The sequence below is a fragment of the Oncorhynchus clarkii genome, chromosome 9 (assembly GCF_045791955.1).
Source record: "Oncorhynchus clarkii lewisi isolate Uvic-CL-2024 chromosome 9, UVic_Ocla_1.0, whole genome shotgun sequence".
Taxonomy (NCBI): domain Eukaryota; kingdom Metazoa; phylum Chordata; class Actinopteri; order Salmoniformes; family Salmonidae; genus Oncorhynchus; species Oncorhynchus clarkii.
In genome coordinates this window covers 12,792,627-12,815,594 of record NC_092155.1, presented here as the reverse complement: position 1 = coordinate 12,815,594, position 22,968 = coordinate 12,792,627, and the positions used below count along the sequence as shown (strand labels likewise).

General features: G+C 45.9%; 1 protein-coding gene across 2 annotated transcripts; it reads right to left on the bottom strand.

The window, feature by feature from the left end:
- Window positions 1–1,200: 1,200 nt before the first annotated feature.
- On the bottom strand, window positions 1,201–16,895 carry LOC139415900 (phosphatidylinositol-3-phosphate phosphatase MTMR1-like). Of its 2 annotated transcripts, XM_071164055.1 has the most exons (16): window positions 16,572–16,895; window positions 14,694–14,796; window positions 12,332–12,407; window positions 9,092–9,186; window positions 8,723–8,830; window positions 8,489–8,587; window positions 8,133–8,216; window positions 7,631–7,780; window positions 7,348–7,536; window positions 6,254–6,439; window positions 3,212–3,370; window positions 2,706–2,753; window positions 2,525–2,617; window positions 2,300–2,413; window positions 1,599–1,775; window positions 1,201–1,473 (listed from the first exon to the last, which is right to left on the bottom strand). In XM_071164055.1, the coding sequence occupies exons 1-16, from the start codon at window positions 16,700–16,702 to the stop codon at window positions 1,300–1,302; spliced, it is 1,986 nt and encodes a 661-aa protein (XP_071020156.1). In that variant the 5' UTR covers window positions 16,703–16,895; the 3' UTR covers window positions 1,201–1,299. The 2 variants fall into 2 exon arrangements, with proteins under 2 accessions (XP_071020156.1, XP_071020157.1); XM_071164056.1 differs by lacking the exon at window positions 14,694–14,796 and having other exon boundaries at window positions 16,572–16,639.
- Window positions 16,896–22,968: the final 6,073 nt, after the last annotated feature.

Sequence of the window (22,968 nt, the reverse complement as noted above, 5' to 3'; positions counted from 1 at the left end):
GTGTTGGGGACTGCATGTGTGTGTTGGTGTTGACTGCATTCAGGTGTGTGCATTCAGGTGTGTGTTCAGTTCTGTGTTGGGGACTGCATTCAGGTGTGTGTTCAGTTCTGTGTTGGGGACTGCATTCAGTTCTGTGTTGGGGACTGCATTCAGGTGTGTGTTGGGGACTGCATTCAGGTGTGTGTTGGGGACTGCATTCAGTTCTGTGTTGGGGACTGCATTCAGGTGTGTGTTGGGGACTGCATTCAGGTGTGTGTTCAGTTCTGTGTTGGGGACTGCATTCAGGTGTGTGTTGGGGACTGCATTCAGGTGTGTGTTCAGTTCTGTGTTGGGGACTGCATTCAGGTGTGTGTTCAGTTCTGTGTTGGGGACTGCATTCAGGTGTGTGTTCAGTTCTGTGTTGGGGACTGCATTCAGGTGTGTGTGTTGGGGACTGCATTCAGGTGTGTGTTCAGTTCTGTGTTGGGGACTGCATTCAGGTGTGTGTTCAGTTCTGTGTTGGGGACTGCATTCAGGTGTGTGTTCAGTGGGGACTTGGGGTGTTCAGTTCTGTGTTGGGGACTGCATTCAGGTGTGTGTTCAGTTCTGTGTTGGGGACTGCATTCAGGTGTGTGTTCAGTTCTGTGTGTGCATTCAGGTGTGTGTTCTGTGTTGGGGACTGCATTCAGGTGTGTGTTCAGTTCTGTGTTGGGGACTGCATTCAGGTGTGTGTTCAGTTCTGTGTTGGGGACTGCATTCAGGTGTGTGTTCAGTTCTGTGTTGGGGACTGCATTCAGGTGTTCAGTTCTGTGTTGGGGACTGCATTCAGGTGTGTGTTCAGTTCTGTGTTGGGGACTGCATTCAGGTGTGTGTTCAGTTCTGTGTTGGGGACTGCATTCAGGTGTGTGTTCAGTTCTGTGTTGGGGACTGCATTCAGGTGTGTGTTCAGGTGTGTGCATTCAGTGTGTGTTCTGTGTTGGGGACTGCATTCAGGTGTGTGTTCAGTTCTGTGTTGGGGACTGCATTCAGGTGTGTGTTCAGTTCTGTGTTGGGGACTGCATTCAGGTGTGTGTTCAGTTCTGTGTTGGGGACTGCATTCAGGTGTGTGTTCAGTTCTGTGTTGGGGACTGCATTCAGGTGTGTGTTCAGTTCTGTGTTGGGGACTGCATTCAGGTGTGTGTTCAGTTCTGTGTTGGGGACTGCATTCAGGTGTGTGTTCAGTTCTGTGTTGGGGACTGCATTCAGGTGTGTGTTCAGTTCTGTGTTGGGGACTGCATTCAGGTGAGTGTGTGTGTTAGACAACGGTATGTGTGTACTGTATTAAACAATGGTGTGTAGGGGCGTGCCCCCGCTGTGTGAGGGTGATGATGTGTGTTCTGATGAAGACGAGAGAGAGCCGCGTGATGAAGATGCTTCCCTCTCCAACTCGTCTACCTTCCTCTGTAACTCTGCTCTCAGGAACAACAGCTCCTTCAGGTTCTGGTGCACCGGCATCTGATGAGAGAGATGCAGAGTTAGAAACATGTACGGATACACATGCAGATAGACGCACACGTGCAGAACAAGCCGTAAAGCAACACACAGTCAGGTCTGTCTTCCTTCACAACACCCACCCCTACCTGCGGCCTCATACGGGGGTTCCATCGTACATAGTACCCAGTCCACAGCTCCAGGTGTCTGACGCTAGCTAAAGGGTACAAGACCTGGTGCTCATAGTCCACATAGAACGGGTTGGTGAAGTCCTCTGGTTGACTGTTGATATAGGACCACAGAGAGACTGTCTTGGTCTGGACTTCCTGTTGAGGAGGAGAGAAAGAGAGACAATTTAATCAACATTCCACACATGGCTTTAAATCAAATCAAATACACATGGTTAGCAGATGTTAATGCGAGTGTAGCGAAATGCTTGTGCTTCTAGTTCCGACAATGCAGTAATAACCAACGAGTAATCTAATTAACAATTCCAAAACTACTACCTTATACACACAAGTGTAAAGGGATAAAGAATATGTACATAAAGATATATGAATGAGTGATGGTACAGAGCGGCATAGGCAAGATGCAGTAGATGGTATCGAGTACAGTATATACATATGAGATGAGTATGTAAACAAAGTGGCATAGTTTAAAGTGGCTAGTGATACATGTATTACATAAAGATGCAGTAGATGATATAGAGTACAGTATATATGTATACATATGAGATGAATAATGTAGGGTAAGTAAACATTATATTCAGTAAGAGACCAGATGAGAACTTCATTCATTGTGACTAGGTGACCCAACCTCCCACCCCCGTCAGCAAAGAAATGGTCCGTACCTTGGCTACTCTTTCCTGTTCGCTGTCGTAGAGGAATGTACCAAATAGACAACTATAGAGGTGGTCCAGAATGGTTATCAGGAACAACTCATTAAACTCAAACGCTGCAGGGAACTAGGAACAAATAGACAGAAAGAAAAAAGTATAATTTGTTTGTGTGTAGCAGGGAAAACTCATCAGATGTGTGTACATGCATGTACTTTGTGTGTGACAGTTGACACTCACCTGTCTGTTCATCTGCCAGACACAGTCTATAAACTGGATAAAGAGAGGCGATCTCTCCGAGTTGGCATGGTTCTCATCCCCATGACCCACACGCTGAAAAACACAGGTTATTACACAAAGAGCCCCTCACACACCTGTATAAAAACCCGCAGGAAACCATATAAAAACACACAATCCTCACCGCAGCAAACTTGTGTCCGAAGCTGATCCATTCCTTCTCCAACAGCACCTGAGGAGACACAGCTCTTATACTTTACAGAACTGACCACAGAAACCTCCCTCACCAACAAGGCACTGCACAAGTTATAGTGATCTTGAGATCTTTCTTCTTGTAATAATGAATTAAAAGTAGCTGAAGTTAAGATGTTGTCAGCTAGGCTCTGAGCAGTATTAGCTAGCTGACAAACTAGAAACTAACCAACACATTGTTTAAACCGTTGATTTTGGGTGCTAGATTGACAAACTAAAATAATTAGAAAACAGTTTATTTGTGTTAAAATACAGCAGGTATGCCCTTTGGACCACCAGGCTGTTGATGTCGTTTTTGTGTTTATACTTTTCAAAATGACAAGGACAATTTTGATGTCAGACGACTATAGAATGTTCCAAGCTGCCACTGTGACAATTGTCCAGACAGCCTTTACCCCTTCTCTCTCCCCCCTCCCTTTATCCATCCCTCCTACCCACCTGGAATCCTCTCAGGGTGCGGTAGTGGCTGTCCAGCATCAGCATGGCCAGAGAGGTGAGCTGGGCCGTCCGGTCCCACCCATCACTACAGTGGACCATCACAGAGGTCTTACCAGACTCCAGCTTGTCAGCTATACGCACGGCGCCCGCCAGGAGCAGCTAGGGGGACATTTAGTGACAGTAAGCCTGATCTATGAACCACCCCCTTGTGTATACATGTGTGTGTGTCAAATCAAATCTTATTTGTCACATGCGCAGAACACAACAGGTGTTGACCTATCCGTGAAATGCTTACTGACAAGCTCTTAACCAACAACGCAGTTCAAGAAATAGAGTTAAGAAAATATTTACTAAATAAACTAAAAGTAAAACAAAACGTTGTAAAATCTAAAAGTAACAAGAAAATTACATAACAATAACAAGGCTATATACAAGGGGTACCGGTGGTATGCATAGATAATAAACAGCAACTAGTGTAAATTGGGGGGGGGGGGGGGGGTCAAAATATAAATAGTCTGGGTGGCCATTTGATTAATTGTTCAGCAGTCTTATGGGAAGCTGTTAAGAAGCCTTTTGGTCCTAGAATTGGTGCTTTGGTACCGCTTGCTGTGCTGTGACTTGGGTGTTTGGAGTCTGACAATTGTTTGGGCCTTCCTCTGACACTGCCTAGTTTACAATCACCTTAGTCAAATACATTTAAACTCAGTTTTTCACAATTCCTGACATTTGATCCTAGTAAAAATGCTCTGTTTTAGGTCAGTTAGGATCACCACTTTATTTTAAGAATGTGGGCACAGGCACTATGATGGCTCACGGCTGGGTTTCCCTTTGTAGTCCCTAATAGTTTTCAAGCCCTGACATATCCAACAAGCATCAGAGGCGGCATAGTAGGATTTAATTTCAGTCCTGTATTGACGCTTGGCCTGTTTGATGGTTCGTCTGAAGGCATAGCGGGATTTCTTATAAGCTCTAGCCTTTCCCTCAGTGCGGATGTTGCCTGTAATCCATGGCTTCTGGTTGGGGTATGTACGTACGGTCACTGTGGGGATGACGTCGTCGATGCACTTTTATTTAACTAGGCAAGTCATTTAAGGAGAAATTCTTATTTACAATAAAGGCCTAACCCGGCCAAACCCTAACGCGCTGGGCCAATTGTGCGCCTCCCTATGGGACTCCCAATCACGGCCGGCTGTGATACAGCCTGGAAACAAACCAGGGTCTGTAGTGACACCTCTAGCACTGAGATGCAGTGCCTTAGACCGATGTGCCACTCTGGAGCCCCCAAAATATATTGATGAAGCCGGTGACTGAGGTGGTATACTCCTCAATGCTATTGGATGAATCCCCGAACATATTCCAGTCTGTGCTAGCAAAACAGTCCTGTAGTGTAGAATTCACGTCATCTGACCACTTCAATATTGAGCGAGTCACCACTTTAACTTTTGCGCATAAGCAGGAATCAGGAGGATAGAATTGTGGTCATTGCCAAATGTATGTGTCTCGGTGTGGAGTAAAGGTGGTCTGGAGTTGACATGCTGGTAGAAATGAGGTCAAACGGATTTAAGTTTTCCTGTATTAAAGTCCCCGGCCACTAGGAGCGCTGCTTCTGGATGAGCATTTTCTTGTTTGCTTCTGGCCCTATACAGCTTGTTGAGTGGGGTCTTAGTGCCAGCATTGGGTTGTGGTGGTAAATAGATGGCTACAAATAATATAGATGAGAACTCTCTTGGTAGATAGTGTGTATTCTACCTCAGGCAAGCAGTGGTGTAAAGTACTTGTAAGTACTACTTAAGTCGTTTTTTGGGGTGTCTGTACTTTACTCTTTATATTTGACAACTTTTACTCCACTTCACTCCCAAAGAAAATAATGTACTTTTTAACTGCATACATTTTCCCTGACATCTAAAAGTACTCGTTACATTTAGAATGCTAAAACAGAATTATGGCACCAATATAATGCTAATCAATATAATGCTAAAGCAGGACAGAATTATGGCACCAATATAATGCTAATCAATATAATGCTAATCAATATAATGCTTTGTCATCCATACTGCCTCATCTGGCAGACTCACGAAACACAAATACTTGTTTGTACAGGATGTCTGAGTGTTGGAATGTGCCCGTAATTAAATATATGAAAATCGTGCCGTCTGGTTGGCTTAATATAAGGAATTTAATGTATAGCATGTACTTTTACTCAAGTATGACGTTTTGAGTACTTTTCCCACCCCTGTACTTAAGTACATTTAAAACCAGATACTTTTACTGGGTAACTTAGTATTTTACTGGGAAACTTCACTTTTACTTGAGTCATTTTCTGTTAATTACCATCCTTTTTCACCACTGCAGGTGAGCAATACCTCGAGACTTATTTGATATTAGACATCGCACACCAGCAGTTATTGACAAATAGGCACACACCCCCGCACCTCGCTTTACCAGATGTAGCTGCTCTGTTCTGCCGAAACACGGAGAATCAGCCAGCTCTATATTATCCATGTCGTCTTTCAGCCAAGTCTCGGTGAAACATAAGATATTACAGTTTTTAATGTCCCGTTGGTAGTATAGTCTTAATCGTAGATCGTCCAGTTTGTTTTCCAATGATTTCACCTTGGCCAATAATACGGAGGGTAGTGGTGGTTTACCTACTCGTCCACAAATTCTTACAAGGCACCCCGCCCTCCTCCTCCTTCTTCTCGGTCTTTTCTTCACGCTGATGATGGGGATTTGGGCCTTGTCTCGACAAAGCAGTATGTCCTTGGCGTCGGACTCATTAAAGAAAAAAATCTTTGTCCAGTTCGAGGTGAGTAATCGCTGTTCTGATGTCCAGAAGCTCTTTCCAGTCATGAGACGGTAGCAGCAACTTTATGTACAAAATGAGTTACAAACAATGTGAACCCCCCCCCCACAAAAAAAACAAAAACAGCACAGTTGGTTAAGAGCCTGTAAAATGTCAGCCATTCCCTCCGGCACCATTATCATAGTATGTGTACAAAATAGAGAGCAAAACTCAGAGAAAAGACAGAGAGTCCTCCTTACCCGTATGTACTCTAGCCAGTGTGTCTGGTCGACTGCAGAGTGCCAGTGAGCCTCATCTATACTAGGGTAGACCACTTCCTTCAGTTTCCTCAGTGACTCTCTCATCACGTGGATGTTGGGGATCTCCAGGAAGTTGAGTTCTACGTTGGGATAGAAACTCTCACTCTCATAACCACCATCCTTAGCCTGGGAGAGGGGAGGGGGTGAAAGGAAGAAAGGAGATAGGGGTGGTAGGAAGGAGGTGGAGGGGTGGAAGGAACGAGGGAGGGGTGGTAGGAAGGAGGGAGGGGGTGGTAGGAAGGAGGTGGTAGGAAGGAGGTAGGGGGTGGTAGGAAGGAGGTAGGGGGTGGTAGGAAGGAGGTAGGGGGTGGTAGGAAGGAGGTAGGGGGTGGTAGGAAGGAGGTAGGGGGTGGTAGAAAGGAGGTAGGGGTGGAAGGAGGGAGGGGGTGGTAGAAAGGAGGGAGGGGGTGGTAGAAAGGAGGGAGGGGTAGAAGGAAGGAAGGAGGGGTAGAAGGAAGGAAGGAGGGGTAGAAGGAAGGAAGGGTAGAAGGAAGGAGGGAGGGGTAGAAGAAAGGAGGGAGGGGTAGAAGGAAGGAGGGAGGGGTAGAAGGAAGGGAGGAGGGGTAGAAGGAAGGGAGGAGGGGTAGAAGGAAGGGAGGAGGGGTAGAAGGAAGGAAGGAGGGGTAGAAGGAAGGAGGGAGGGGTAGAAGGAAGGAAGGAGGGGTAGAAGGAAGGAGGGAGGGGTAGAAGGAAGGAAGGAGGGAGGGGTCGAAGGAAGGAAGGAGGGGGGGGTAGAAGGAAGGAAGGAGGGAGGGGTAGAAGGAAGGAGGGAGGGAGGGGTAGAAGGAAGGAAGGAGGGAGGGGTAGAAGGAAGGAAGGAGGGAGGGGTAGAAGGAAGGAAGGAGGGAGGGGTAGAAGGAAGGAAGGAGGGAGGGGTAGAAGGAAGGAAGGAGGGAGGGGTAGAAGGAAGGAAGGAGGGAGGGGTAAAAGGAAGGTGGGAGGGGTAGAAGGAAGGGAGATAAGTAGAGTGAATAAGGAGAAGGGGTGGAAGCAGTTTAACACAGCAATGGAGCTCCTTGATTTAACAACTACACCTTGTTGTTGTCTGCCACGCTGCTCTGTCGGGCGTCAAAGATGGTGAGTTTGTGAGACTGAGCGTTGGCATCCATGATGGTCTGGAGGTATCTCTCGTCCTCCTTACAACGCCGGTCAGAGGGGCCCACTAAAGGCTGACTGCTACGGACTATAGTGGCCTGGCTCTCCGGGTGGATCCACGATAACACCTAGGGGGGTTTAAGTACCATCCTCACTGATTTAACCTGGTAACTTTGGAGGCAACTTTCACTGTCATTTTCCCAGAGAGAGAGAGATGCATACCGGTATGCGATGCCTGGCCCTAAAGGCTACCACTCCTTTGAGGTGGTCGTCCTTGATGCTGGTGGGGATGACGACCAGGGCAGGGTAGGTGTCACACACCTCATAACTACTGTTCATCTTGCTGATGGTCCAACTCTCGTTGGGGAGACCCTGGGGGGGGACAGGAACAGGAACACTGCTAAATGTACTGAAGAACAGTTCATATAAACTAGTCTTACATGAAACATTTCAAAGACTTCAAGAATCAATGCACATTAACCTCAAAGGATTGTGGGAGTGTGGATGAATCAGAGTAAGGCTTTCTACACACCTGCTGAACTAGCCCAATATCCAGAACTAGTGGGAGATGAGTGATTAAATGCATCTAGACACATGCTAATCTCACTGATATAAACCTTTTGGTCTTGAGTGAAACTACAACTTTACCTTATCTAAGTGAACATGTCTATTAGCTAATATTCACTGCATATTCACAATCTAAAGTACAAACTTCCATGGTTACCTGTCTCTTGTACTCTGCCATGGGGTCATACACCTTCCACCCATCCACAGGAAACTCCTCCTTATACAGGAAGGCAAACAGGGGCTGCAATGGGATAGGCCAGGGAGAGTGAGTGGCAGGTCTTTCAACCAATCAATCAGCAAGGATTCTAAGACTCCACCCCATGTTATGATCCCCCTCGAGTGATGGTTTTCCGAACAAACCAATATATAAATTCTAATTAAGAGCCTGCCCCATTTTCAGTGACACATCCCTGCACCTATTAGGCTGCTGGGATCTTTAACTCCCACGCCATTCTGCTTGAGTGACATCTCTGCACCTATCAGGCTGCTAGGAGAGTGATTGATAGGTCTCACCAGGTCGTTTGACAGGGGGAAGGCGTGTTTGGCCAGAACCTCCACTATCTCTGGTTGGCTGGCATCCTCCTTATAGGCAAATCTGGGACTACGCATGTCCTGATGGAGAAGGAGAGAGAGAGAGATGTTTCATTAAAAATTGATAACTGACAGGACAATTTGCACAACCCAAACATAAAACTTGATGTATACTGATGCTATAGATGATCTATTTGAGTACAATCTAACGTTCACCTTACAGACTATCTCCATGCCCCTTGTGTTCTCTCCATGACTCTGAACACTGATGGTCTCCAGACGGCTGATCGCTCCCAGGTTCACATCCAGGATGAACGGAGTATCCTGGGAACGGGAATCAGACAGGAATGGGACGGGGATTAGACGGAAATGGGACAGGGTCTGTGTGTGTGTGTGTGTCTATGTGTGTGTGTGTGTGTGTCTATGTGTGTGTGTGTGTGTCTGTCTATGTGTCTGTGTGTGCCTGTGTGTGTCTGTGTGTGTGTGTGTCTGTCTGTGTGTGTGTGTGTGTCTATGTGTGTGTGTGTGTGTATGTGTGTGTGTCTGTGTCTGTGTCTGTGTGTGTGTGTGTGTGTATACTCTTACCCTCTCCAGGCTGATAAAGTATAGTTTATAGTTGGTGCTGGTGAGGGTTCCGGTCACCAAACCCGTGAAGGGGCAGATGTACATCACATCCTTGGCTGAGGGAACAAACAAATACACAACAGCCTTGAAACAGGGTTCAGTGGGAGGAAACTGAGTGATGTCGCTCTTCACGTGAAACAAACTAGGAAAGTGTAAAACATGTCAACAACTACAGCTGCTCTCGTGGTGAAGAATGATGAAGAAAGAAAAACAGAAAAGGACAGAAAATGGGTAAATAAGTCAAATGGAGACAAAGATCTGGACAGAGAGAGGATGGATGGATTCTAGAGAGAGAGAGAGAGAGAGAGAGAGAGAGAGGGGAGTACACTGAAAAGTAGTGGATGGATTCTAGAGGGAGAGAGAGAGAGAGAAAGAAAGGGGAGTACACTGAAAAGTAGTGGATGGATTCTAGAGAGGGAGACAGAGAGAGAGAGCGAGGGGGAGTACACTGAAAAGTAGTGGATGGATTATAGAGGGAGAGAGAGAGAGGGGGGGGGTACACTGAAAAGTAGTGGATGGATTCTAGAGAGGCAGAGAGAGGGGGGGTACACTGAAAAGTAGTGGATGGATTCTAGAGAGGCAGAGAGAGGGTTTGGTACACTGACAAGTAGTGGATGGATTCTAGAGAGGGAGACAGAGAGAGAGGTACACTGAAAAGTAGTGGGTGGATTCTAGAGAGGGAGACAGAGAGAGAGAGAAAGAGAGAGAGGGTACACTGAAGTGGGTGGATGGATTCTAGAGAGGGAGACAGAGAGAGAGGGGGGGTACACTGAAAAGTAGTGGATGGATTTTAGAGAGGGGGGGTACACTGAAGAGTAGTGGATGGATTCTAGAGAGGGAGACAGAGAGAGAGAGGGGGAGTACACTGAAAAGTAGTGGATGGATTCTAGAGAAGGAGACAGAGAGAGAGAGGGGGAGTACACTAAAAAGTAGTGGATGGATTCTAGAGAGGGAGACAGAGAGAGAGAGCGAGGGGGAGTACACTGAAAAGTAGTGGATGGATTCTAGAGAGGGAGACAGAGAGAGAGGGGGGTACACTGAAAAGTAGTGGATGGATTCTAGAGAGGGAGACAGAGAGAGAGAGAGAGAAAGAGAGAGAGGGTACACTGAAAAGTAGTGGATGGATTCTAGAGAGGGAGACAGAGAGAGAGGGGGTACACTGAAAAGTAGTGGATGGATTCTAGAGAGGGAGAGAGAGAGAGAGGGTACACTGAAAAGTAGTGGATGGATTCTAGAGAGGGAGACAGAGAGAGAGGGGGGTACACTGAAAAGTAGTGGATGGATTCTAGAGAGGGAGACAGAGAGAGAGGGGGTACACTGAAAAGTAGTGGATGGATTCTAGAGAGGGAGACCGAGAGAGAGAGAGAGAGGGGGGGGGGGGGGTACACTGAAGAGTAGTGGATGGATTCTAGAGAGGGAGACAGAGAGAGAGGGGGTACACTGGAAGTAGTGGATGGATTCTAGAGAGGGAGACAGAGAGAGAGAGAGAGAGAAAGAGAGAGAGGGTACACTGAAAAGTAGTGGATGGATTCTAGAGAGGGAGACAGAGAGAGAGAGGGGGAGTACACTGAAAAGTAGTGGATGGATTTTAGAGAGGGGGGGTACACTGAAGAGTAGTGGATGGAGTCTAGAGAGGGAGACAGAGAGAGAGAGGGGGAGTACACTGAAAAGTAGTGGATGGATTCTAGAGAGGGAGACAGAGAGAGAGGGGGTGTACACTGAAAAGTAGTGGATGGATTCTAGAGAGGGAGAGAGAGAGAGAGGGGGGTACACTGAAAAGTAGTGGATGGATTCTAGAGAGGGAGACAGAGAGAGAGAGAGAAAGAGAGAGAGGGTACACTGAAAAGTAGTGGATGGATTCTAGAGAGGGAGACAGAGAGAGAGGGCGTACACTGAATAGTAGTGGATGGATTCTAGAGAGGGGGGGTACACTGAAAAGTAGTGGATGGATTCTAGAGAGGGAGACCGAGAGAGAGGGGGGGGGGGGGTACACTGAAGAGTAGTGGATGGATTCTAGAGAGGGAGACAGAGAGAGAGGGGGTACACTGAAAGTAGTGGATGGATTCTAGAGAGGGAGACAGAGAGAGGGGGGGTACACTGAAAAGTAGTGGATGGATTCTAGAGAGGGAGAGAGAGAGAGAGAGGGTACACTGAAAAGTAGTGGATGGATTCTAGAGAGGGAGAGAGAGGGTACACTGAAAAGTAGTGGATGGATTCTAGAGAGGGAGACAGAGAGAGAGGGGGGGTACACTGAAAAGTAGTGGATGGATTCTAGAGAGGGAGACAGAGAGAGAGGGGGGGGTACACTGAAAAGTAGTGGATGGATTCTAGAGAGGGAGGGGGGGGTATACTGAAAAGTAGTGGATGGATTCTAGAGAGGGAGACAGAGAGAAGGGGGGGTACACTGAAAAGTAGTGGATGGATTCTAGAGAGGGAGACCGAGAGAGAGGGGGGGGGGTACACTGAAGAGTAGTGGATGGATTCTAGAGAGGGAGACAGAGAGAGAGGGGGTACACTGAAAGTAGTGGATGGATTCTAGAGAGGGAGACAGAGAGAGGGGGGGTACACTGAAAAGTAGTGGATGGATTCTAGAGAGGGAGAGAGAGAGAGAGAGGGTACACTGAAAAGTAGTGGATGGATTCTAGAGAGGGAGAGAGAGGGTACACTGAAAAGTAGTGGATGGATTCTAGAGAGGGAGACAGAGAGAGAGGGGGGGGGGGGTACACTGAAAAGTAGTGGATGGATTCTAGAGAGGGAGGGGGGGGGTATACTGAAAAGTAGTGGATGGATTCTAGAGAGGGAGACAGAGAGAAGGGGGGGTACACTGAAAAGTAGTGGATGGATTCTAGAGAGGGAGACAGAGAGAGGGGGTGGGTACACTGAAAAGTAGTGGATGGATTCTAGAGAGGGAGACAGAGAGAGAGAGAGAGAGGGGGTACACTGAAAAGTAGTGGATGGATTCTAGAGAGGGAGACAGAGAGAGAGGGGGAGTACACTGAAAAGTAGTGGATGGATTCTAGAGAGGGAGACAGAGAGAGAGGGGGTACACTGAAAAGTAGTGGATGGATTCTAGAGAGGGAGATCGAGAGAGAGAGAAGAGGGGGGGGTGACATAGAGAATAGTAGTGGATGGATTCTAGAGAGGGAGACAGAGAGCGAGAGACCGAGAGGGACTGAAGACAGAGACCGTAGTGCTACTAACCCACAGCCTTGATGGTCTCTCCGGGTACCAGTGGAACCTCATCCGTCTGGACCTGCTTGGTTCCGTCTCTTGGAGGCTAGAACATAGAACCACAGTAAGGAACAGATCTAGAACTTTTTAAACAGAACCTCGGGTCCTAAGCAGAACCATTTCTCACTGTCACAGACCTACAGCTAACAGAGGTGAACGCCAAAGAGAGGGGTAGACACTGGGAGACGAAGGGGGTAAGTGGAAGAGAGGGATCAAAGCGATGGGGAAAGGAGATAGAGAGATTGACAGAGCTATAGACAAGGGAGAAGGAACAGAGGCGGCATAAGGCCCTATGTGGCTCAAGCGCGAATCGTGGGTTTGATTCCTGCTCGGGCCACCCATACGTAAAATGTTTGCGCGCATGACCAAGTCTCTCTAGATAAAATATCATAAGGGTTAGGCGAGAGGGATGGAGGGATAAAAGAGAGAGACTTGCCAAAGCATTATCAGGAAGCTCAGAGTCACTGTTGCCCTGGTAAATATGTCCCCCTTCCATAGAGTCCTTAACCAGGGAGAGGCATGGTAACCGTGGAAGCAGAGGGCAATAGGAAGAGTTACTTCTGTTACAGTTGCAAGTTATCTTGAGTGTGAAGGAGGAAAGAGAACAAGAGAATAAGGAGAGAGAATTTGAGCGCGAGAGAGGGAGAACGAGAGAGAGAGAGCGAGAATGCAGAAAAGGCAGAAGAGTTGATGAAAGGGTCTTTGAGGCCCAAAAGGTCATGTCTCCTCAACAGAGACAGGATATGAGGCGTGTGTGGGCGACGGAACTTTGTAGAAAAATTTGAATAGTTAGAATCAGTGGAGTTCTAACAGGAAGTGAAGAAGGGAGAGCAGAAGGGAGAGCAGAAGGGAGCGAAGCTACACAACGTCGCAGACAGGCTACAGTAACACCCTGAAGTCTGTAGACCAGAGTATCTGGAGAGTCAAAACAGCAGCTCCTACAAACTACAAAACACAAAGAATTAGCTGAAAGCTTGAGACAGCCATAGAAGGAAACATAGGAAAAACGGTTTTCTACACAGCTCTGTATTCACACGCTCCTTGACAGGTTGTCAAGTAGTAAGATAAACCCATTTTAATACTAATGGACTTTGGCAGGTGGAAGCAGTAACAGTCTTTAAATCTCACACTCAGAACAAACCGCTTGGACACCTGTGGGTTACAGACAACACACAACACACACACACACACACACACACACACACACACACACACACACACACCTAGTGGACACTAACATCACCAGGAGGCAAAGCTGCAACAGGTGGTGAGAGAAGCACTGACACAGTGAATACAAATCTATAAACCTCTGTAAAACAATGCTTTGGACCAGGGTTTCCTAAACTTGGTCCATCTGGGTTTCCCCCCAGCACTACACAGCTGATTCAAATAACCAACTCATCATCAAGCTTTGATCATTTGAATCAGCTGTGTAGTGCTGGGGCAAAAAAACAAAATGTGCTCCCAGGCGGGGCCCTGGACAGAGTTGGGGAAACACTGCTGTAGACTGGACTGGAAGCAAAATACTGAGTCAGTTGACATAGAAGAAGAATGACGGGTATGACTGAGTCAGTTGACATAGAAGAAGAATGACTGGCATGACTGAGTCAGTTGACATAGAAGAAGAATGACTGGCATGACTGAGTCAGTTGACATAGAAGGAGAATGACGGGCATGACTGAGTCAGTTGACATAGAAGAAGAATGACTGGCATGACTGAGTCAGTTGACATAGAAGGAGAATGACGGGCATGACTGAGTCAGTTGACATAGAAGAAGAATGACTGGCATGACTGAGTCAGTTGACATAGAAGAAGAATGACTGGCATGACTGAGTCAGTTGACATAGAAGAAGAATGACTGGCATGGCTGAGTCAGTTGACATAGAAGAAGAATGACTGGCATGACTGAGTCAGTTGACATAGAAGGAGAATGACGGGCATGACTGAGTCAGTTGACATAGAAGAAGAATGACTGGCATGACTGAGTCAGTTGACATAGAAGGAGAATGACGGGCATGACTGAGTCAGTTGACATAGAAGAAGAATGACTGGCATGACTGAGTCAGTTGACATAGAAGAAGAATGACTGGCATGACTGAGTCAGTTGACATAGAAGAAGAATGACTGGCCTGACTGAGTCAGTTGACGTAGACTATGACACAAATCCCGCTCTACACAGCTACTTGAAGTGTATAGGCCACACACAGACACTGATGCAGCTGTGGTTAATTAACCTCACCCTTGGGAGATCAGTCCTCCTCCAATCCTGTCAGTCAGAAAACACAACTGTATGATGGCCTGTTATTGTATGCCTGTGTGTGTGTGTCCCACCTTGCAGTCTCCGGATGCAGTGTCAGCGGGTACAGATGATATCTGGCAGGAGATGGTGGCTGCTATCAGCTGCTTACACCATTCTACATGAGAACCTGTAGGACTGGAGGAGGAAGGAGGAGCCGGGGGAGGAAGGAGGAGCCGGGGGAGGGAGGAGGAGCCGGGAGAGGGAGGAGGAGCCGGGAGAGGGAGGGAGGAGGAGCCGGGGGAGGAGCCGGGAGAGGGAGGAGGAGCCGGGAGAGGGAGGAGGAGCCGGGAGAGGGGCCGGGGGAGGGAGGAGGAGCCAGAGGAGGAGCCGGGAGAGGGAGGAGGGATCGGGGGAGGAGCCGGGGGAGGGAGGAGGGATCGGAGGAGGAGCCGGGAGAGGGAGGAGGAGCCGGGGGAGGGAGGTGAGAGACGCGGGAGGGAGGTGGGAGACGCGGGAGGGAGGTGGGAGACGGGGGATATACAGAAAGTGAGAAGGAGGAAGAGAGACATGAGGGAGAGGGGGACAGAGTGCAAAAGAAGGTTGAGGGTACACATATGATGACAGACAGACAGACAGACAGGGAGGGAGAGGGGGACAGAGGGATCAAGGGAGAGAGAGACCCAACCAAATCAAGAGAAAACTAAAAGATAATAATTACTTGACACATTGGAAAGAATTAACAACAAAACAGAGCAAACTAGAATGCTATTTGGTCCTACATAGTGAGTACACAGTGGCAGAATAACCACCGACTGACCCAAAATGAAGGAAATCTTTGACCATGCACAGACTCAGTGAGCATAGCCTTGCTATTGAGAAAGGCTGCCGTAGGCAGACATGGCTCTCAAGAGAAGACAGGCTATGTGCTCACTGCCCACAAAATGAGGTGGAAACTGAGCTGCACTTCCTAACCTCCTGCCAAATGCATGACCATATTTCCCTCATATTACACAGATCCACAAAGAATTTGAAAACAAATCCAATTTTGATAAACTCCCCTATCGATTGGGTGAAATTCCACAGTGTGCAATCACAACAGCAAGATGTGTGACCTGTTGCCACAAGAAAAGGGTAACCAGTGAATAACACCATTGTAAACACAACCCAAATGTATTTATGTTCCCTTTTGTAGTTTAACTATTTGCACATTGTTAGAACACTGGTTTATAGACATATGACATTTGAAATGTCTTTATTATTTTGGAACTTTTGTCGGTTTACTTTTAAATGAATTATTATTTCAATGTTGTTTATTATCTAGCTAGTTCACTTGCTTTGGCAATGTAAACAAACATATGTTCCCCATGCCAGTAAAGCCCCTAACGATAGCGATATAACTGTCAACTGTAAATCCTTAGCCTATGGGAGAGATACCATAGACAGTCAGACGCAGTAGTTGCGTCACAATAAGTAAGCCTGTGTGCAACATTCTGGGCTGAAACAGGTCGCGGTTAGGCCGAGTCCTGCTGGCAAAGACTCGGCTGTATAACTGAGGCGTGTTCGCTTGGCACGGATCCCTGCGTCCATCTGGAGGCGCTGAAATACACGAGACACAGTCGGCGACTAGAGGTTCATGTACTGCTTTGTTTCACGGGACAATAATCGAATGCATGTTGCAGAGCAGTGCAGCACTTTGAAAAGCAAACATTACAACTGTCGCGTTCTCGTTGAAAATTACACCAACAACATATGTCAAACAAGTCCCCCAAATGCATGCAGACAACGACATCGCCCATCAGAAAAAGCACAAATAGCACAACATTGTAACGGTTTTGTAACAACATATGGTAAACAATTGTCTAGGCTGCAGCCTACGAAAGAGACATTCGCTCTTCTATGCACGACACTGCCCAGTGTAAATGAGCCTAACATTGTAACAGTTGTGTACCGATACCAAAATAACCTATCACCTGTCCAATGTCTCCACGCTATCCTGTTTCGACCCAGAGGTGGCCAATGTCCGAGGCTTGTTTCGATTCGGTACTCCCGGCTGCGCAGTGCTATCTCCACCGGCGACTCCTCCAAACAACTGCTTTTCCATTTTCCAGCTCTACTCTACCCGGTTTCCTTCTCGTTAGATGATGGATCAAATCTAATCCTTTCCGATTGTCAACAGATCTGGGTTGCCGGCGACGTGTTTAAGAATGTGTTAGCTATTAGCTCACAGCACGAGACAGAATACGGTTGTTCGCTAACTGCCAAGTCTGATTGTGTTATTAAACTGATAAATTAGGCGTGTGTGTGTTTATTTACTAGCAGAAGCCGAGCGCTTGAACACCCCCCCGCACGCGAACCACTGAGATTACCCAAAATGCATTTCTGGAGCGAGAAGCTCACATCCCCATCAACCAGTTTCAGCATCAAAAACCATTAGATTGAGGATGTGTGAACTGTTTAATGCCTACTTCCCATAAAATAGGTCTGGTTATTACATCGTTAGTGCGCCTGCAAATGTAGGTCACAAGAGGTACATGTAACTGCCCAAATAAATTAAACATTTGCGTAAACGAGGGCTACAACGTATATTGAAAGCAGGTGGCTCCACATAGGTATGGTTCCTGAGTTATTTAAGGAATTAACATCCCATCATGCTTAGGGTCATGTTTAAAAATGCCCAGTGTACCACTTTGAAAGAGGGGTCTCGAAGGAGCATAGGGGGTTTAAAGGGTGTTTATCTCAGTCTCCAGAACTCAACCCAGTCAAACACTTCTGGGAGATTCTGGAGCGGTGCATGAGACCGCGTTTTTCACCACCATCAACAAAACACCAAATGATTGAATTGGTTGGAGAAGAATGGTGTCTGCATCCCTCCAAGAGTTCCAGACACCTGTAGAATCTAATGCCAAGGTGCATTGAAGCTGTGGTGGCCCAACGCCATAGCAAGACACCTGATGTTTTGTTGATTTTTGTCAGTTATCTGTAATTTATTCCAGGAAGCTAGGGTAGGCCCCATTTGAAATGGATCTAGAAAGTATACTGAACAAAAATATAAACACAACATGCAACCATTTCAAAAGGTTTTACTGAGTTACAGTTCATAGGGAAATCAGTCAAATTAAATAAATTAATTTGGCCCTAATCTATGGATTTCACATGACTGGGAATACAGACACGAATCTGATGGTCGCAGATACCTTAAGTTAAGGGTGTGGATCAGAAAACCAGTCAGTATCTGGTGTGACCACCATTTGTCTCATGCAACGCATCACGTCTTTCTCATAGAGTTGATCAGGCAGGTGATTGTGATCTGTAGAATGTTGTCCCACTCTTCAATGGCTGTGCAAAGTTGCTGGATAATAGCGGGAACTGGAACACGCAGTCATGCACGTCGATCCAGAGCATCCCAAACATGCTCAACGGGTGACATGTCTGGTGCGTATGCAGGCCATGGAAGAACTGGGACATTTTCAGCTTCCAAGAATTGTGTACAGATCCTTACGACATGAGGCAGTGTATTATCATGGTGAAGCATGAGGTGATGGCGGCAGTATCTCGCCTCATGGTAGAGAAATTAACATTCAATTCGCTGGAAAAAGCTCTGGTGGACAATCCTGCAGTCAGCATGCCAATTGAACACTCCCCTATAAACTTGTGTGTGACAAAACTGCACACTTCAGTGGCCTTTTATTATTGTCCCCAGCAAACTGTGCACTTGTGTAATGATCATGCGGTTTAATCAGCTTCTTGATATGACACACCTGTCAGGTGGATCGATTATCTTGGCAAAGGAGAAACGCTCACTAGCATGGGGTAAACAAACGTGATTTTTCTGTTGTTGAGAAATACATTTTTTGTGCATTTGGAACATTTCTTGGATCTTTAATTTCAGCTCATGATACATGGGACCAACACTACACAGTGCTGAAAAAATAACCAATTGTCATACTTCAGGCTGAGACACACAAGGTCAGTTTAGGTCTGAGACATCCTATGAAGGGACAAGGTCAGTTTAGGTCTGAGACACCCTATGAAGGGACACGGTCAGTTTAGGTCTGAGACATCCTATGAAGGGACAAGGTCAGTTTAGGTCTGAGACACCCTATGAAGGGACAAGGTCAGTTTAGGTCTGAGACACCCTATGAAGGGACAAGGTCAGTTTAGGTCTGAGACACCCTATGAAGGGACACGGTCAGTTTAGGTCTGAGACATCCTATGAAGGGACACGGTCAGTTTAGGTCTGAGACATCCTATGAAGGGACAAGGTCAGTTTAGGTCTGAGACATCCTATGAAGGGACAAGGTCAGTTTAGGTCTGAGACATCCTATGAAGGGACAAGGTCAGTTTAGGTCTGAGACATCCTATGAAGGGACAAGGTCAGTTTAGGTCTGAGACATCCTATGAAGGGACAAGGTCAGTTTAGGTCTGAGACATCCTATGAAGGGACAAGGTCAGTTTAGGTCTGAGACATCCTGTGAAGGGACACGGTCAGTTTAGGTCTGAGACATCCTATGAAGGGACAAGGTCAGTTTAGGTCTGAGACACCCTATGAAGGGACAAGGTCAGTTTAGGTCTGAGACACCCTATGAAGGGACAAGGTCAGTTTAGGTCTGAGACATCCTATGAAGGGACAAGGTCAGTTTAGGTCTGAGACATCCTATGAAGGGACAAGGTCAGTTTAGGTCTGAGACACCCTATGAAGGGACACGGTCAGTTTAGGTCTGAGACATCCTATGAAGGGACAAGGTCAGTTTAGGTCTGAGACATCCTATGAAGGGACAAGGTCAGTTTAGGTCTGAGACATCCTATGAAGGGACAAGGTCAGTTTAGGTCTGAGACATCCTGTGAAGGGACACGGTCAGTTTAGGTCTGAGACATCCTATGAAGGGACAAGGTCAGTTTAGGTCTGAGACACCCTATGAAGGGACAAGGTCAGTTTAGGTCTGAGACACCCTATGAAGGGACAAGGTCAGTTTAGGTCTGAGACATCCTATGAAGGGACAAGGTCAGTTTAGGTCTGAGACATCCTATGAAGGGACAAGGTCAGTTTAGGTCTGAGACACCCTATGAAGGGACACGGTCAGTTTAGGTCTGAGACATCCTATGAAGGGACAAGGTCAGTTTAGGTCTGAGACATCCTATGAAGGGACAAGGTCAGTTTAGGTCTGAGACATCCTATGAAGGGACAAGGTCTGAATATCCACAAGACTCACATGAGCAGACATTACATAAGAGATTTTCCTAATTTCAATATGACCTGAATAAACAAAGGATAATAAAATATCACATTATGACTCCAAGAATATGAATGAATGAAACAACCCAATTCAACGTTTTTTTTTTTTAAGTGAGAAATCTTTAAATTAATTTAATCAGCATTATTTACACAACAACCAACATGGACTACTCATACATGAGAGGAGTAGTACAGCCTGAATCCCACAGCTGTTTGTGTTGTCTTGCCAAAACTCCCATGTAGGCTGGGTGCCAGTTGGTTTCTGCTCGCCCTGGCATGAACAGAGCAGACAAAGACTGGTATGTAAAGCCTTGTCCAAGCCAGACAGGCCCATAGGGCAGCAGTCAATCTCCTGTTTCTGTAGCATGAGGCAGCTTGTTGTACAAGTACACACCCCTTGACTGTACGCCCCCTGAAACAGACTGGCACCCAAGCTAACTCCTATGGTCATGACTCACAAGGATTTGGCAAAATGGCACAAACTGATCTGGGACACCAGGCTAGGGAGTAAGTAGGCTATAATATGACAGAAATCCCTTTAGACTAGATATCCCTATGTTAAAAGGTAGAATACATGAAGAAAATTAACAAAATCACTAGCGCCTGCTGGCACCCAATTCTCTGGTCAAAATAAGTGCACTATATTGGCAGTAATAGGGTGCCATTTGCACAGCCTTTATCAGTGCTTAATTCTTCTAGGGCTGGAATTCAGTCAAACTCATTATACCAATGTTTATGGCAGTGTCTTTGTTTACAAACTAATGTCCATGCATCGCCTTCTCATTGTGGAAAAACATGGAAACATCTATTTGTGATGGGGATACTTCCTCGTGGTAGAAAATTATTACCACTGTTCAGCGATTAGATTTGACCATGGGGGTAAAAGAGCTCCTGCATAAATACCACAATGAGTTTGATTGAAGGCCGAGGCTGTGGATCAGACTTTTCTGGGCCCCTCATCCCAACAGCTAAAGGTCCCGAAGCTTCTGCGCATGTACGGAATTCTCTACTTTAAGCAGTCTCAGCTCTACACATATCGAACCATCCTTCACATTCCTAGTGCAATGGAGAATTAGAATTTTCCCAATTTTTTTTTTTACAGATGAAACTTCCATGCAGCATCTGCATAGCAACTATTTGATCTCAGTTTCATGGGGATGTGCAATTAGATCGTTATGCTATTTATATTCAGTTGCCTAGTTAAATATAGGTTAAATACAAATAAATGTAGATTGCTATCATTGCGTTTTTGCAGACATTGATTCAGCTGTGACCTAACCTTATTAAAAGAGCACCATTCGCTAGAATAGCCGGTTCCCTACGAGTAAAGCAGAGACTGTGTGTAAAGTAGAGAATCCCGCACAATAGCAGAAGCTTCTGGACCTTTAGCTGTCCAGAAGAGGGGTTCAGAAAAGTCAAATCCTCAGCCACTCCATTGATCTAATCACGCCCCTATTTACATAATCACAGGTGAAGACGCAAAAGGAACTGAATCAATTCCCGACTGAATCAAATCTCCCACAATTCATGATTCACTGTCCTCTTCTGATAGAAATCAAAATCCCAAAATGCAAATAAAAAAATAAACTAATGTAACAAGAAATCCACAAATTATTAACCAACCATTCAAAGAAACAAAACGTTTGTCCTACTAATTTCCTTTTTATAAAACGTGTCAAATGGTACACTAAATAAAATCATATTTTACAACTTTTAACAGTAAAATCAGTTTTGTTTGAGGTAATTACATCATAGTTACTGTACTTGTATAAAGTAAAAAATAAACAAAATATATTTATTTTTTTGCCTAAAAACACAACCAACCAACAAACCAAAAAGTGTTTTGCCTTGTTGTTCATTTCGCTCTTGGTTTTATTTTAAAAACTTTTTCACCTCATTGAGGCCAAAGTCTTTCGAAGTGACGCATTCTGGGGTAGCATTAGGGAGCGAAAAGGTAGGGCCTGAAAGGTTTTAATATCAAGAGACCTTATTTTTAGCCCACCATCACCACCATCTTTCAATAGATGTTCAGCAACAAGCCCTCTAAGTTCTCTCTCTGGTATGGTCTTCCCATATCCAGAGGTGACTGGTTATCCTACCCAAAGGATCTTGACCAGAAGGAGCATACATACTGTATCAACCAATCAGGATCTTTTCTTTCCCCTTTCACAACCAATCGGAATCCATAATTCCCGTTGCCCCAGCAAATCGGATGCTTTCTTCCTTTCTCCTGCCACAACCAATCAGGTGCTTTCTTTCCCTTTACCCCTCGCCACAGATGCCACACACAGAGGAACAATGACAAAGACAAAGTTATAGTTTGGGTACATACAAAACATCCACCTGAGGATGAACTTCAGACGATCAAAGGCACAGAACTGGACTTGACCTGCGTTCTCCAGAACACTGGATATGCCCTGTAAAGAGTAACTAAACAATTCCTGGGTTTTCCCACCAATCTAATCTCAAAATCTATGGTGATTCTTGTCCAAAGAACTCTCTTGTCTGAGAATACACTGCCCACATCGTGATCCCTTGAAACGTTGTAAATTATTCTGGACTTCCACCGATCTGATCCCACCTCTAGACATTTGCTCTCGTCAAAAGAACTTCTCCCGTCCACAGCTTTTATTTGGGGATTATTTCTGAACCTACTCTGTGGGAGTCCAAAAACCTTCAGCAAATTTGAGCTAAACCATTTTGCCACGCGGATTGGGATCAAGAGGGTCGATGACAAATGTTTACGTTTATTCCAAGAGGGGTTTGACCATTTAAGGTAACAGGTTGTAAAGGTTCTGAAGTTTGCAAAAATGAGAGTTGGGTTGAGGCAGAACCACTGATCACTATTATTGGACTGAGTGGACCTAGCCTGGTGCCAGATCTGTTTGTGCCGTCTTACCAACACATACGGTAAATGTAATGCATGACTACGACCATATGAGTCACTTCAATAACGTTTACATCCTGCTTTACTCATCTCATGTGTATATACTGTATTCAAATCTACTGTATTTTAAATCAATGCCACTCCTTTACTCATCGTGTGCATATACTGTATTCAATTCTACTGTATTTTAATCAATGCCACTCCTTTACTCATCTCGTGTGTATATACTGTATTCAAATCTACTGTA

Bases quoted from the DNA above. Each gene is read 5' to 3' on its own strand.
- LOC139415900 (XM_071164055.1), bottom strand. From the start codon at position 16,702: ATGGAAAAGCAGTTGTTTGGAGGAGTCGCCGGTGGAGATAGCACTGCG. The intron at 3,371-6,253 runs GTAAGGAGGACT...ATGTCCCCCTAG, and splicing joins ACTGGCTAGAGTACATACGG to CTGCTCCTGGCGGGCGCCGT. The intron at 1,474-1,598 runs GTAGGGGTGGGT...CTCTCTCATCAG, and splicing joins ACCCCCGTATGAGGCCGCAG to ATGCCGGTGCACCAGAACCT.